Source organism: Drosophila persimilis, unplaced genomic scaffold (genome assembly GCF_003286085.1).
Source record: "Drosophila persimilis strain 14011-0111.01,24,50 unplaced genomic scaffold, DperRS2 tig00000000-arrow-pilon, whole genome shotgun sequence".
Taxonomy (NCBI): Eukaryota; Metazoa; Arthropoda; class Insecta; order Diptera; family Drosophilidae; genus Drosophila; species Drosophila persimilis.
Window position 1 is genome coordinate 12,385,080 of NW_020825288.1, and position 13,838 is coordinate 12,398,917.

Sequence of the window (13,838 nt, forward strand, 5' to 3'; positions counted from 1 at the left end):
CCCCCCGTGTTGCACTCGATAACCGTTTTGTTTCCTTTACAGCGTGATGCTAAGCAATGTTCCCCTGGTGTTCTTCTTCTTCGCATTGTCCTGGGTCTCCGGCATGGTGATTTATTCAACGTACATCAACTGTGATCCGTACGCCGAGGGGTATATAAAGAAACCCGATGAGATTCTGCCCTTCTTTGTCGAGGATCAGTTGGGCTTTCTGCCAGGTTTTGTGGGCATCTTCATGGCCACGTTGTTCAACGGAGCCTTGTGGTAATTATCATCCTTCAGTGCGGTTGGTCCAATTATGCGAACCTCTTGAGCTTGCAGCATGATGGTTTCCAATCTGAATTCGCTGGCCACGGTTTGCTGGGAGGACTTTGTGTCGCAGCTACCAAGATTCAAGGGGCTCTCCGACAAGCAGCAGCTGAGGATTCTCAAGCTGATCACCGTCATCTGTGGCCTGATCATTATGTGCGTTGCCTTCGGGGTGGGCCTACTGGCGGGCGTCATCGAGTCTTCGCTGCTCGTCTTCTCAGCCACTTCTGGACCACTGCTCGGCTGCTTCCTGCTGGCCATGATGGTACCGGTTGCCAATTGGAAGGGAACCTCGGCAGGCATGATCTCTGCCTGTGCCTTTGTCCTCTGGATTATTGGCGGTTCGATGACCATCGACAAAAGTAATCCCATGCTGCCCACCTCCACGGAAGTGAGTCCCTGACACGAATCGAGATGAATGTTGGTGTCTAAACAGTCTTATATCCTTGCAGGGCTGCTCCAACCACAGCTTCTCTCAGTCAATTGCCAAGCCGATTGAGATGGAACAATTGCCGTGGCTGCTGACGCACACGCCCATCGATGGCTACAACCAGACCACCTTGCTGGAGACGCCGCCGAGCATAGCGCCTGAACGGTAAGAGTAGAAAGCTTCTGAGCTAAAAAAGAATAAGTTAAAATATAAAATTGCGCATTTCTTTGTAGCACCCCTCTGGAGACGTTCTACTCGATCAGCTTCATGTACTACAGTCTTATTGGAACCGCAATGACAGTGGTTATTGGAACATTGATCAGCATGCTGACCCAGCATCCCGACGATGAGTACGACGGCAAACTGCTGCATCCCATCATCTTCCGGTGTTGGGAGCGGTTCTCCGGGCCCAAGCCTTACTATGTCAAGCACGAGGAGGAGTCCGGACTGAACGGACGCAACAATAGCGATTCATCGGCCACCACAACGACCTGCAAGGAGGAGAAGGTCAACCATGCGTACGAGTCGTCGCCGGATGAGGCACACATCCACAACGAGAAGCAGAAGAGCAACCCCATTGCCGTGGTCTTCACCAGCTCGAGCAGCGGGCAGGGCGTGGGGCATCAGTCGATCTGTGACGCCAGCAAAGTGCAGCTGGACACTGTGCCGCCGGGCGAGACGGGCGTGTATCGGCAGCTCGGTTCTGGTACCAGGGCGGCGCTCTAGTGCTACCCCTCATCATGTCATCCCATCCCTTCCCCACATCGTACTTACCGAAAATGTAGTCTTTAGTTCGTAAGCTAAGCATTAGTCTAGACCAATTAATGATAGAAAGATAAAGATGCTGTGATTATTGTACAAGAGTATGCAAATTGCAATATTGTTGAGCAATATTCAAGATGTGTGTACATTTGTTGTAGCAACTCGAGTTTTATTTATGTGTACTGATTTACATAAATAAAGAAAAATGTATTTTAATACACATCGCATGAAAATTGATTTCCGATTTTGATTTCGCGCGCCTCAGCAGTGCTGCCCATCGCTGTTGCTGCCCACAGCTGATTTTCGATAGTGATGCCAGGGCTGCGCTGCAGAAAAGTATCGTACAAATTGTATGTGTAGTTGATAATGTATATCACATGTATAATACATGTAAGTGTAAGAAGTTCCGATAAATTTCAGATAAATATTTTGCCATATCAAATTTTAGATAAATTTAAATTTTCCCGCCTCTTTACGCACTGCTTCTGTTATTTTAACACGATTTTTAAAATCATGGCCAGACTTTGTTATCTTCGTAGCTCAAGGAATGCAAAAGAAGTGTTCTATTAGTTATCAATAAAACTAAGGCAAATCTTGATAAATACTTTCAATATCAAGGGTAAATGAGTGGTTTACTGATTTCAGTTGTCGTAAAAACGATTCCCAATGTCCTGCAATATAAATAGCGTTATAAAAGCCATTTATGTTAGATCAGTAGGGTATGGTATGGGTATTCAAAGTGTGAGATAAGTATGGAATGAAAACTATGGAAAAATCCATCCCAAAAGGAAGTCAAAATTTAAATTTAATTTCTAAAATTGTATCTTTCCCACCCCTATCAATAATATTAGGCCAGCCGTCAAAATCGCGTCGAAACCAATTTCAATAAGCTATGGTGTTTATTTGGCCTGGGGTATGGTTTCAGATATTTCCTTGTGCTCGTTCAGCTCCTGGGACTCCAGCAAGTCGTTAACGTACTCTGCGAAGAATAACGGCAAGTACTGCGCCTGTGGGGAAGAGAAATGAAATGCTGGCCAAAAGGCAGTTCCCAAAACGCCTTAGCTGCTCGAACTGCCAGACATTCTGTAGCCATTGGGAATGGACCCTCCTACTGTCCAAATGATACGCATTTACTGTAGAATATGCAGATTTTTTCTTATTATTATTATTATTATTAATATAATATAATACAAATTTGTGGATGGGGGTCATGTGTTCTTTAGGCATCTTGCGAAGTGCCGTTCTCCTTAGCCTTTAAGTCAGATGACTTCAGCGGCATCTCCTCCATTTCTACCACGGGATCGGGCACGTTCAACATGTTGCGAACAAAAGGCGAATAGAGTTTGGGATTCTGTTTCTCCTCCTTGTCCGTGGGCCACACATAGCTCATGGGAACGGCCCAGGCGAACACCAAAATAGCACCCAGCACCTTATACCAATAGAAGGAGATGTCGTAGAGGGAGAAGTCCCGATTGCTTCCGAAGGCAGTAGTCACCTGTGGCGGCGCCTCCATAGTGGGAGCAGGCGTAGTGGTGTTACCGTTGCTGCAGAAAAATAAACCATGGAAAGCCTTATTTTTTGGAAACTAAGAATGTTGGATGGCTGTCTTACATGGAGTTCAAGATCACTTGGAAATCGCGAGCTTCGCACTGATCCAGGCCATTTGGAAGAACATCGTACCGGATGAGGCCTGCCTTAAAGTTTATCTGGGCGTTGATGATGATCCAAAGCATAGCCACCACACTAAAGATTATGCCCGTGACTGCCACCTTGGCACTGCAGCGGGGCACAAACATGCCGAGCAGGAATACCCCCACCACGGCGCCCGTATTGATGCCCGTTATCGTCCACATGGTCTGGATGATGGAGTTGAAGTTCTGCACCATATATCCGCCCAGGATACAATAGGCGCCCATCACGATGATAACCAGTTTCATGATACCATTCGCACGTGCATCCGTGTGCCGGATGTGTGGCTTGATGTAGTCAAAGTAGACGACGCCGGCAAAAGAGTTGAGACTGGCGGACAGGGAGCTGAGGGAGGCACTGAACACACAAGAGATGAATACGCCCGGCATGCCGATTAGATGCCCCATGATGTCCTGAATGAAGAACGGCATCAGTTTGTCCGGCTTACTGACCAGCTACGGAAGAAAGGGTAGAGTTGAGAATGTGTTTATTCAGATATTGAAAGGATATCATTACCCCAGCCTGTATGGGATCGCATCCGTAGTAGTAGGAAAACATTATGATACCAATGAAGCAGGTGAAGATCATGATAAACAGAAAGCCAATGCCAGCAATTAATAGCGACCTACAAAACAAAGAGAGAGACATTAGTAAGAATTGGTCCGCACTCTCTAGCGATTAGCACTCACTTTTTGGCGTGGGTATACGAGGGCAGGGAGACGATGCGCTGCACACAGCTCTGGTCGAGACCCACCTTTCCCGTCCACATGAGCAGGCCGCTGAATATTCCACTCCAGAATGTGACACGCAGGCGAGGATCTATCCCGAAGCTATGCAAAAACAAAATGATGCAGTGAATCCATCGATGAGCGGAAGGCTATTCAACTCACTTAAAGTCAAGGCGTCCACCCTCTGAAGCATTCTCAAGGACCTTGCTCAATCCGCCGGTGTGCGAAGTTCCCAGAATAGCCACCAGCACTACGGAGAGCAGCATCACGCCACCCTGGACGACATCCGTCCACACCACAGCCTTGATTCCGCCCAGCATAGTGTAGAAGACGCATACGGAGGAGACCACTGTGTTGATCAGGTGAATGTTGATGCCGGTCACTGTAAATGAAAATGAATTTTAATTTCACCGCCAAACGAAACACGATTAAAATCTATTTCCATTGTACCTTGGGAGAAGGCCAACGAGGGCACAAACATGTAGACCGGCAGCATCAGGAATTGGTTCATTATGAATGTAATGGTCACCAGTTGGCGAGTTAGCTTGTTGAACCTCATTTCCAGGTACTACAGGGAAAGATGAAAGGATTCATTTTAGAGGCTACATGGAGATAGGGGGACATTCGCACTCACCTCGTAACAGTTTGAGACATTGTTCTCGTAGAACACAGGCACAATGATGTATATGAGAACGGGCACCGTCGGGATCATAGCCATTACGGTGAACACAATGTTGAAGCCGAAGGTATAGGACTCTGCCGGAATGGACATCATAGCCACGCCGGAGAGTTGACTGAAAAAGAAACATCATTAGTCTCGATACCTCCTATCCTTACATTGGATCGGAAAATGATTTCCGTGCAAAAAGAGGGGCCCGAACACAATTTTGATTAATTTCACAATAATTTCACCGAATAAAGCAATTCATCTAAGCCTCCATTTTATGGATGGACTAAGCGCCATGCGCACTTCTGATAAGATAGACGAATAGATACATAGACATAGACAGATCTATCTATCTTCAACAGATCTTATCTTAAAGGGTCCATAAAGTCTCTGTGTGTTCCGCCTCAGAACCTTTGGTTGTGACGACATGGAAAATCTTCAGCGGTAAAGGTGATGACACTCACCTGGAGACCAGGGATATGGCCACGGGCCATGTGGGCATTTTCTTGCCGCCTTGCAGGTACTCTTCGGTAGTGTTCTTGGACTTCGAGAAGAACCCAAAGTACACGCCAATGCCCGCCGATGCACTAAGCATCAGGGTGAAGACAATGTAATCGGTCCCGCTGAATCGTAGATTCTCTACGGTGGCTGCTGCCACTGTGGCCACTGTGCTGGGCAACTCCGAAGTACTTGCCGCCATTGTTCAGCCTTGATATTGATCCTTTTCTAACGCTTTAGCGGTTTTCAGCGATAACACCACCCTGAGGACAAGACTGGGGAAGCCGTGACTCTTCTTGTGGAGGCTGCCAACACACTTATGGAGATAAGCAGCAACTCCCTTCTTAAGTAGCGATCTCCAGCTAGGCAATAGCTGCTTATCTCGTCACGAAATCTGTCTGGTAAGCGTAAACGTATCACCGACATCGTAAATCAGGAGTGCTCCTTATCTGCCTTACACGGGGTGATACCCGAATGAACCGCCCATATCCACTCCCAGGGCCGAAACGTACCGTACTTGTTCGGGTTCTAAGTACATTAATTTTCCCCAACCCATCCGTCAATAGGGATCGAGAATGATGAGTATGTATCGAATCCCTTTCAAATCTAAGATTCCTCCAGATCGTTGCGTTGTCTCTTCTTATCACCATCCTCTGGACCTCACGTCTTTATGGTTATTCCCCAGCTGATAATCTAGTACGTTGACTGGCCGCACCCACTCTGAGTTTGTTGCACGCATTTATTGTGGGTGGAACAGTGCTCATATCCCAAAAATAGAACCTTAAATAATAGAAACTGAAGTTTGAAGGACCTTCAGTTGACCTCTAGCCTTTTTTATCCGAAAAATGTATGCCTACTTTTGGGGCCGCTAACGGGAAGCTCTTAAGAAAATCAATTTATTTCTCATATAGTTTCATTATGCTTTCTATATTTCTTTGCACAAAATAGTTTTCATTGGAAGCTACTATTAACGAGCCGCGGCAAGGGTTTTTCGTACTACTGTGTGGTGCCGGCGATACTACTGAAATACACTTGTAACAGTATGATATCGCAGGAATCGGGATACAACATTTGGTTGCTCTAGCTTTTTTAGTCTCCGAAACTACTCCGTCAAGACGGGCGGACATACAGGCATATTTATACGTTATAGGTCGGAAACACTTCCTTCTGGATGTTACACACCGATTCAATGGTCGGGACTAGTGCTTTGTGAAACATATAAATTAGAATAGGCACTATCTCTTTTATTAATAGATTTTTCTTTCCCACTGTACATTTGTTCTCTAGGATTACTTCTACGTCATATATTTCAGCCTACGATTAACTAAATTCCTAAAACGGATTAGTGTTCAAGTCCAACTTCCGTTTCCTTTTCTTTGGCATCCACTCGAAGTTCAGGAATCTCGCGGACTGTTGCTTTCCGCAGCGGCACCTCCTCCATTTCCTGTTCGGAATTCGAAAGATTTAGGAACTTTCGAACAAAGGGTGAGTATAGCTTAGGATTCTGCTTTTCGTTGGGGTCCGGGGGCCAGACATAGCTCATGGGTACTGCCCAGAAGAAGACCAGCAGCGCACCGACGACTTTGTACCAGTAAAAGGAGATGTCGTAGAGGGAAAAGTCTCGATTGCTGTGAAAGGCAGTTGTGACTGGAGCTGCAGGACCTGGCAGTTTCGGAGTGTTTGGGCTTACGGCAGTTTGGTTACTGAAAAATAATGGAAGGAATGTTGAGAGTGGGATGGGGATCGCAGAAAACTTAATACTTGCATGGCATCCAAGATCGTGTGCAGACCGCGGGCCTCGCACTGGTCAAGAGAGTTGGGAAGCACTTCGTACTTGATGAGGCCCGCTTTGAAGTTCATCTGGCCGTTAGCGATGATCCACACCATGCCCACCACACTGATCAAAATGCTGGACACTGCCACCTTGCTATTGCACCGTGGCACAAACATCCCGAGCAGAAATACCCCCACCACGGCGCCCGTGTTGACACCAGTGATAGTCACAACAGTCTGCAGAATCGAGTTGAAGTTCTGGACTATGAAACCGCCCAGGATGCAGTAGCCGCCCATAGCGATGATCACCAGTTTCATGATTCCATTCGCACGGGCATCTGTGTGTCGGATGTGGGGCTTGATGTAGTCGAAATATACGACACCGGCCAGAGAGTTGAGTGTGGCCGAGAGTGAGCTGAGGGCTGCACTGAAGACGCAGGAGATGAACACGCCGGGCATTCCGGCCAAATGACCCATAATGTCCTGCACAAAGAATGGCATCATCTTGTCCGGTTTGCTGACGAGCTGTGGGAGTGCAGCAATAAGTATTCATGTATGGATGTATGGGAGGAAGGACCTACACCAGCCAGAATGGGATCACAGCCGTAGTAGCGGGCAAACATAATGATTCCCGCAAAGGTGTTGAACAAACTGATTATAATGAATCCCAGTCCCGCAATAATCAGAGATCTACATAGGAATAAAAAGTATACACAAACGTCTGACTGACCGAAATGGAGATACATATGTTTCCAGAGAACTCTCACTTTTTGGCATGGGAATACGAGGGCAGGGAGACGATGCGCTGCACACAGCTCTGATTGAGGCCGATATGGCCTGTCCACATGAATATGCCACCAGTCATCGCGCTCCAGAAAGACAAACGAATCCGAGGATCTAGTCTATAGCTGCAATCGAGAGTCAGTCCAAAAGTTCATCGAAGAATTCATCCACAACCTTACTCTAAATCCATTCGGCCACCTTCAGCGGCATTCTCCAGGACAGTGGACAAGCCACCCGATCGGACGGTGCCCATGACACCCACAGTAACTACTGAGAGCAGCATCACGCCACCCTGGACGACATCCGTCCACACCACCGCCTTGATACCGCCCAGCATCGTGTAGAAGATACAGATCGAGGAGACCATGATATTGATCAGGTGAATATTCATTCCAGTCACTGCAATGGAATGGATAAGCTTCGGTCTCTCCAGGACTCTCTGTCCTCACTTACCCTGGGAAAAGGCCAGCGACGGAATGAACATGTAGACGGGGAGCATGAGGAACGAATTCAACACAAAAGCCATTGTGACCAACTGACGCGTGCGCTTATTAAACCTCATCTCCAGGTACTATGGAACACGATTTTCATGGAAAGGCAAGTGATACCGCGTATATAAGCCCACTCACCTCGTAGCAATTGGAAACATTGTTCTCGTAGAATACGGGCACAATGATGTAGATCAGAATGGGTATGACTGGCACCATCGCCAGCACCACGAAGATGTAGTTGAAGCCAAACGAGTAGCTCTCGGCGGGAATGGACATAATGGCAATGCCCGATAGCTGACTAGAATGATAAATATTCAAGCCATTTGATTACTTAAGAAAGACAAATCGTAGATCCAACAGATACACTTCCAAGGAAGTGGCATTGGATGTACACATTTCGAGTTCAAGTGCTAGTTCGAGTGGATATCACTTTGAGGTAAGGACGCGATTGACGTAAGTTACTTTTACTACCGCCTCGGGTGGCATCGTAAAGATTAAATATCTCTTGTTCACCGCGTTACGCACCTAGCCACCAGAGAGATGGCAATGGGGAGGGTCTGCATCTTCTTGCCTCCGCGTAGGTACTCCTCGGTGGTATTCTTGGCCTTCGAGAAGAACCCAAAATACACACCAATCCCAGCCGAGGCGCTCAGCATGACGGTGAAGACCACAAAGTCCGTTATGCCGAATCTAAGATCCGGCGTGTCGCTCGACATCCTGGCAGTGGTTCTGTAAGTACCGATTTGGCCGTTATGCGACGTTCGAAGTCTATGCGCACACTTGAGAATACCCTGGCCTGATTTTCACTTAAATATGAATCCCCCAGGCGGTGGGCTCCTTATCTGATCTTGGCCACAGCCTCCTTCGTAAATCAAACAGAAGTTTAGTGCCTTAGTTATCTGGTCTTGCTTCTCTTGTTGGCTTTTCCAACACACCATATAAATGAGAACTAAAGAACTCCAAGTAAGAGAATCATTCCAGGTGCCTCTCTGCGTTCGAATATTAAGTGCATCATGATTATCTATCTCTTATAAGTATCTTGAACCTTTAAATATATTTACAAATGGAGACTAGGCGTAGATACTTTTTAGATCGCATAGCATTAAATGGAATCTGTTCAACTTTCCCGATCCATTTTTCTTCCAAAACTTTCCGTTTCAGATTTTTGTCTTTGTATAATTTCCATTTCGCGACAGAGATTCGGGGCGTGCCTGTTGTTATACGACCCTTCCAGGCAGTGTGTAAAGATCTTAACACTCTTGGCCCATTCTGAACTAGATGTTTGCTAGCGATAAGAATTTTAGCAGGTTCCACAATTTATGGCTATGACTATGACTCGGTTGTTATGTGGATTAAAGACTGATATATTTACCCGATGTATCGCTTGGGGCACGGCTCTGCTCTAATTCTCGTCTTTCCTGCGGTTTATATTTAGAATATGTCGCTGTCCAAAGATTGCGACTAAAGAGCCAGACAATAGTGATATAGCCTTTTATTCAGATAAGCAAAATTCTTGATGTTCTGCAGACAGATCCGATCTAGATGGAATGGGATCGTACTGGAGTCCACTGACTGTGCACAGCACTCATATCAACCACCGGGTCCCTATCTTATATCTTTACGATGCCCAACCTAAGCATATCTTATGGTTAACTGCCTCAGGCCTTGGTGTTTTCGCTCTTCAGCTCGTGCAGCTCGTCCGCCTGCGCCAGTTCGTAGCGGACGAAAGGCTGCACCACCGGCGACAGGAGCTTGGGATCCAGCTTGACATCGGCTCGCTGCTTCAGGATGTAGCTTAGCGGCACTGCCACCAGCCATGTTATGGCGAAGCCCACCACCACATACCAGTTGAAGGACAGATCCAGGATACTGAACTCATCGCCGGTGTGGGCTGCCGCTGTGGCTGACGGACTGAGGGGGGAGACTGTGGTGGTGGCATTCAGGGCCGGTGCCGGACAGTTGTCGACGCGTGTGGGCAGAGTGTCGTAGTGGTTGCGTCCCCAACTAAGGATCACTATGATGGACATGCACGCAATACTGGAAAGAACTCCAATGATGGCCGCCTAAGGGGAAGGGAGGCTATATTAGTTATATCTGTCTCCAAAAATCGTTCCCTTAACTCACCCTTCCATGGGCCCGTGGCACTAGCATGCCGAGCATAAATACGGCACACGTGGCTCCAAAACTAACGCCTCCGATCGAGTAGAGCACCTGGAGAATGGAGTTAAACTTCTCCACGACGATGCCGCCCAGGACGCAGTAGATGCCGCAGAAGAACACAAACAGCTTCATAATCACGTTCGCCTTGTGCTCCGTGTGGCGGATGTGGGGTTTGATGTAATCGAAATAAACCACTCCTCCGAGAGAATTAATGCTGGCCGAGAGAGTGCTCAGGGCCGCACTGAACACGCACGAGATAAACACCCCGGGCAGGCCACGCAGATGTCCGACAGTGTCCTGAACGAAATACGGTACCATTTTATCCACTTTGGACACCTGGCCAATCTTAATGGGATCGCAGTCGAAGAAGCGGGAGAAGATCACGATGCCCGTGAAACAGTTGAAAAACATGATGATCACAAAGCCAAAGCCGAAGATCACCAGAGCCCTTGGGTGTACCAATGATGAGAGTCTGTTGGATCCAATCGATATATCCACTTACCTCCTGGCGTGCTTCAGCGAGGGCAGGGAGACGATGCGCTGGACGCAGCTCTGGTTGAGGCCCACATAGCCCGCCCACATGATTGTGGCCGAGGAGAAGACGTTCCAGATGGTGGAGCGCGTGGTCAAATCCAAGTTAAAGCTGTAAAGGCAGAAGATTATTATTCTTTGTTGGTGAAGCCCTTGGGAGGAACCTACTTGACATCCAGACGACCACCCTCACCGGCAATGCGAAAGACTTCGGAGAAGCCGCCCACACGATAGGCACCCATTACGCCCACCAAAACGACGGAGACCACCATAATGCCCGCTTGGACTACATCCGTCCAGACCACCGCCTTGATGCCACCCTGGAAAATCGAGAATTCGGATGAATATGGATCTAACGGGAAGTGCTTTATGACTCACAAACATGGTGTAAAAGACACAGATGCCAGAGACGATGGCATTGATGATGTGCACATTGAAGCCCGTCACTGGAGGAAAACCATTATGCTGATGGTGTTTAAAATTGATCTGTGAGTTTTATCTTACCCTGGGAGAAGGCCAGCGAGGGCAAGAATAAGAATATGGGCAGCATGAAAAACATGGTCGTTATGAAGAGGAAGGTCTGCAGGACGCGCACCTTCCTGTCGAACCGCATCTCCAGATACTGCAACCACAAATGATTTACAAACTGGATACAGAGTATATCCGCAATGGCAGGGCGCTCACCTCATAACAGTTGGTGATGTTATTGTTGTAGAAGACGGGAATGATCACGTAGTTGAGGAGAGGCACCACCACTACCATGCAGACGACATTAAAGAACCAATTGATGCCGTAGCCATACATCTCGCCCGGAATGGTCATAATGGAAATGGCCGAGAGCTGACTGGCCACCAGAGAAATGGCAATCGGTAAGGTCTTCATACGCTTGCCACCCATCAGGTACTCCTCGGTGGTGTCCTCGCCCTTGGCAAAGAATCCAAAGTACACGCCAATGGCTGCTGAAATGCTCAACATCAGGGAAAAGATCACGTAATCCGTAGAGTTGAACACAAACTGGGAGTCGGGTGCCACGACAGCAGCTGCCTTGATCGAGGCATTCAATAGAGCCGACATTTTTAAAGGATACGTTCAGGAATACGCTCAGAATTCTCCGATCTTGTTATGCACTTTCCGACTCCGGCGAAAAATTGCGTTTGAGCGCATCCCGCCGTACTCTCAATCTTTATATAAACTTTTCGCCCGATGTCGATGTTATCTCAAGAATTGCCAGTTCTAAATAAGTATTATCTATTGACGGCTCTCTTACGACAACTCTGGGTCTTATCTTATATGATGAAGATTTTCTACGATGATCTTAGAAACCCCTTGTCAATTCTCTTGCTTACTTACCGCTCTCTCTCTCTATCTACCTCTATCTCTCTCTCCCCCACGCAACACGTGAGACTCTGACATTGCAGACTCCTCCGACGCTGGATTATCTGAGATTACGGAAGCAGCCGCGAGCCAACTCATTCATTGTTTTCACTGTCATCCCAACACTGAACGCGAAAAGCGCCCCCTGGATACATATAACCTGCCAGTCATCCCCAGATTGCATAGTCGCCCGCCTCTTTATAAGGCACCTATTACTTCCTTCATTAAGATAAGAATCTTTTATTTTGTTTATCAATATAGGCAAAACATTACTTGCTCCTGAAGCCAAAAATTGTGTCCCTTATGGGAATTATTGCTGTGGACTTAAAGTCTACGCAGTCATACGTTACCTCACAGTACATTGGCTATTAGGCACATAATGACTTCTGCCGCGACTGCAGATACGAGGACGAGACAGTGGAACACCTGTTTTGCTCCTGTCCAGCTCTCAGCAGAAGAAGGCTACAACACTTAGGCTCTGCCTTTTTAACAGATATTTCGGATTGTACACTATGTCCCAGAAAGTTCGCTAACTTTATAAGGGCATATGGTCATGAAGTCTCACTTCTTGCAGGAAGGGGAATGATCCCAAGCGGTATCACAATGGGCCGACGCCGGCCTAAGTGTGGCGTACTCCGATCGAGCCTGGCAACCGCCTCTACCTAACCTAACCTAACCTAACCTAAAGTCTCTAATGCTGATGCTTATCAACCCATAAATTCTTTATTGTTCGACATGGAAATTTCAAAGTCGTTTATGCCATGGCGTTTAGCCAAAAGAATAAAAGATAATCGTGCTTGTTGCTGATAGCTAACAGACAGAGAAAAAAGCCCTGAGCCCCTAATGGTTACACTTAGATTTTAATATTTTCCCCAAAATATTATTGGAAATATTATAATATTATAATATTTATATCATAAAGACTTTTTATACATTTATATTTGTGAATTCTATTTTATATCACTTTTTTATTTAAAATCCGAATACTTAATTTAATTTTGGGTGAGTTGGTTTTGCTTTATACCAGTGTTTCTTTCAGTGTATAGATGTTTAATAACAATCCAGCAAGAAAATGACTGAAAAGAGCAATGTAACCCAAAAAATTCTGGGTTTGAAAACATTCCAAATTATTATATTAATCCTGGTGTTTTACTTAGAAGGTTTCATAACTTATTGCCCTATAAGCACTAGGTCCAAATAAAAAGAAAAGATAAGTTGAATGTATTGTATAATGTTCTTTATAAAAAATAGCTTCGTTGCGCTACAAACGACATCATCAGATAAATAGACACTCTGTAATTTTGTGTTTGTGGTGGCTCTTTCTTATGCCGTAATCTTTGAATTCCACAACACATTGTTGGAAGTCGCAGTTGCCGCCGCTTAGTTTCAGCTACTGTTACATCCGTTGCAGTTGCACACTCCATTTGCTGCTCGTCCGCCTGAGCCTCGTTTTCGGATGCACTACCAGCGTCCAGAGCCAAAGATGGCCATAGATGGCCAGGCCACCGCGGCACGCATTCAATTGGGAAATGTTAATGATGTTGAATGTGGGTAAAGTGGCTTCAGACTCCAACTTCATTTTTGGATGGTAATAGTTGATGTCCGTCGGCGACCCCATCCAATAGCTGTCCACGTTCCCCCTACCC

The 13,838-nt window shown here is 46.6% G+C and overlaps 4 protein-coding genes across 6 annotated transcripts in view; 1 reads left to right on the plus strand and 3 right to left on the minus strand.

The window, feature by feature from the left end:
* The window catches only part of LOC6588187 (sodium-coupled monocarboxylate transporter 1), a 36,586-nt gene extending 34,992 nt beyond the window's left edge, over nt 1-1,594 (plus strand). For both annotated transcript variants that reach the window (XM_026985776.1, XM_002013349.2), the window contains 4 exons: nt 43-261; nt 319-697; nt 759-901; nt 970-1,594. In XM_026985776.1, the coding sequence (XP_026841577.1) occupies nt 43-261; nt 319-697; nt 759-901; nt 970-1,462 (1,234 nt within the window). In that variant the 3' untranslated portion in view covers nt 1,463-1,594. The remainder of the gene's footprint in view (nt 1-42; nt 262-318; nt 698-758; nt 902-969) is intronic.
* A 1,038-nt stretch (nt 1,595-2,632) lies between these two features.
* LOC6587986 (sodium-coupled monocarboxylate transporter 2) lies at nt 2,633-5,379 on the minus strand. Its single transcript, XM_002013350.2, has 8 exons — nt 5,047-5,379; nt 4,550-4,709; nt 4,366-4,483; nt 4,078-4,297; nt 3,877-4,017; nt 3,704-3,812; nt 3,110-3,642; nt 2,633-3,042 (listed from the first exon to the last, which is right to left on the minus strand). The coding sequence occupies exons 1-8, from the start codon at nt 5,280-5,282 to the stop codon at nt 2,718-2,720; spliced, it is 1,842 nt and encodes a 613-aa protein (XP_002013386.1). The 5' UTR covers nt 5,283-5,379; the 3' UTR covers nt 2,633-2,717.
* Nucleotides 5,380-6,303: 924 nt separating this feature from the next.
* LOC6587804 (sodium-coupled monocarboxylate transporter 2) lies at nt 6,304-8,880 on the minus strand. Of its 2 annotated transcripts, XM_002013351.2 has the most exons (8): nt 8,653-8,880; nt 8,266-8,425; nt 8,090-8,207; nt 7,816-8,035; nt 7,621-7,761; nt 7,435-7,543; nt 6,846-7,378; nt 6,304-6,783 (listed from the first exon to the last, which is right to left on the minus strand). In XM_002013351.2, exons 1-8 carry the CDS (start codon nt 8,841-8,843, stop codon nt 6,423-6,425), a joined length of 1,833 nt encoding a protein of 610 aa, XP_002013387.1. In that variant the 5' UTR covers nt 8,844-8,880; the 3' UTR covers nt 6,304-6,422. The 2 variants fall into 2 exon arrangements, with proteins under 2 accessions (XP_002013387.1, XP_026848106.1); XM_026992305.1 differs by lacking the exons at nt 8,090-8,207; nt 8,266-8,425; nt 8,653-8,880 and having other exon boundaries at nt 7,811-7,868.
* A 724-nt stretch (nt 8,881-9,604) lies between these two features.
* Nucleotides 9,605-11,922, minus strand: LOC6588111 (sodium-coupled monocarboxylate transporter 2). Its single transcript, XM_002013352.2, has 7 exons — nt 11,503-11,922; nt 11,323-11,440; nt 11,197-11,264; nt 10,987-11,138; nt 10,790-10,930; nt 10,252-10,735; nt 9,605-10,190 (listed from the first exon to the last, which is right to left on the minus strand). The coding sequence occupies exons 1-7, from the start codon at nt 11,890-11,892 to the stop codon at nt 9,786-9,788; spliced, it is 1,758 nt and encodes a 585-aa protein (XP_002013388.1). The 5' UTR covers nt 11,893-11,922; the 3' UTR covers nt 9,605-9,785.
* Between the last annotated feature and the right edge of the window lie 1,916 nt (nt 11,923-13,838).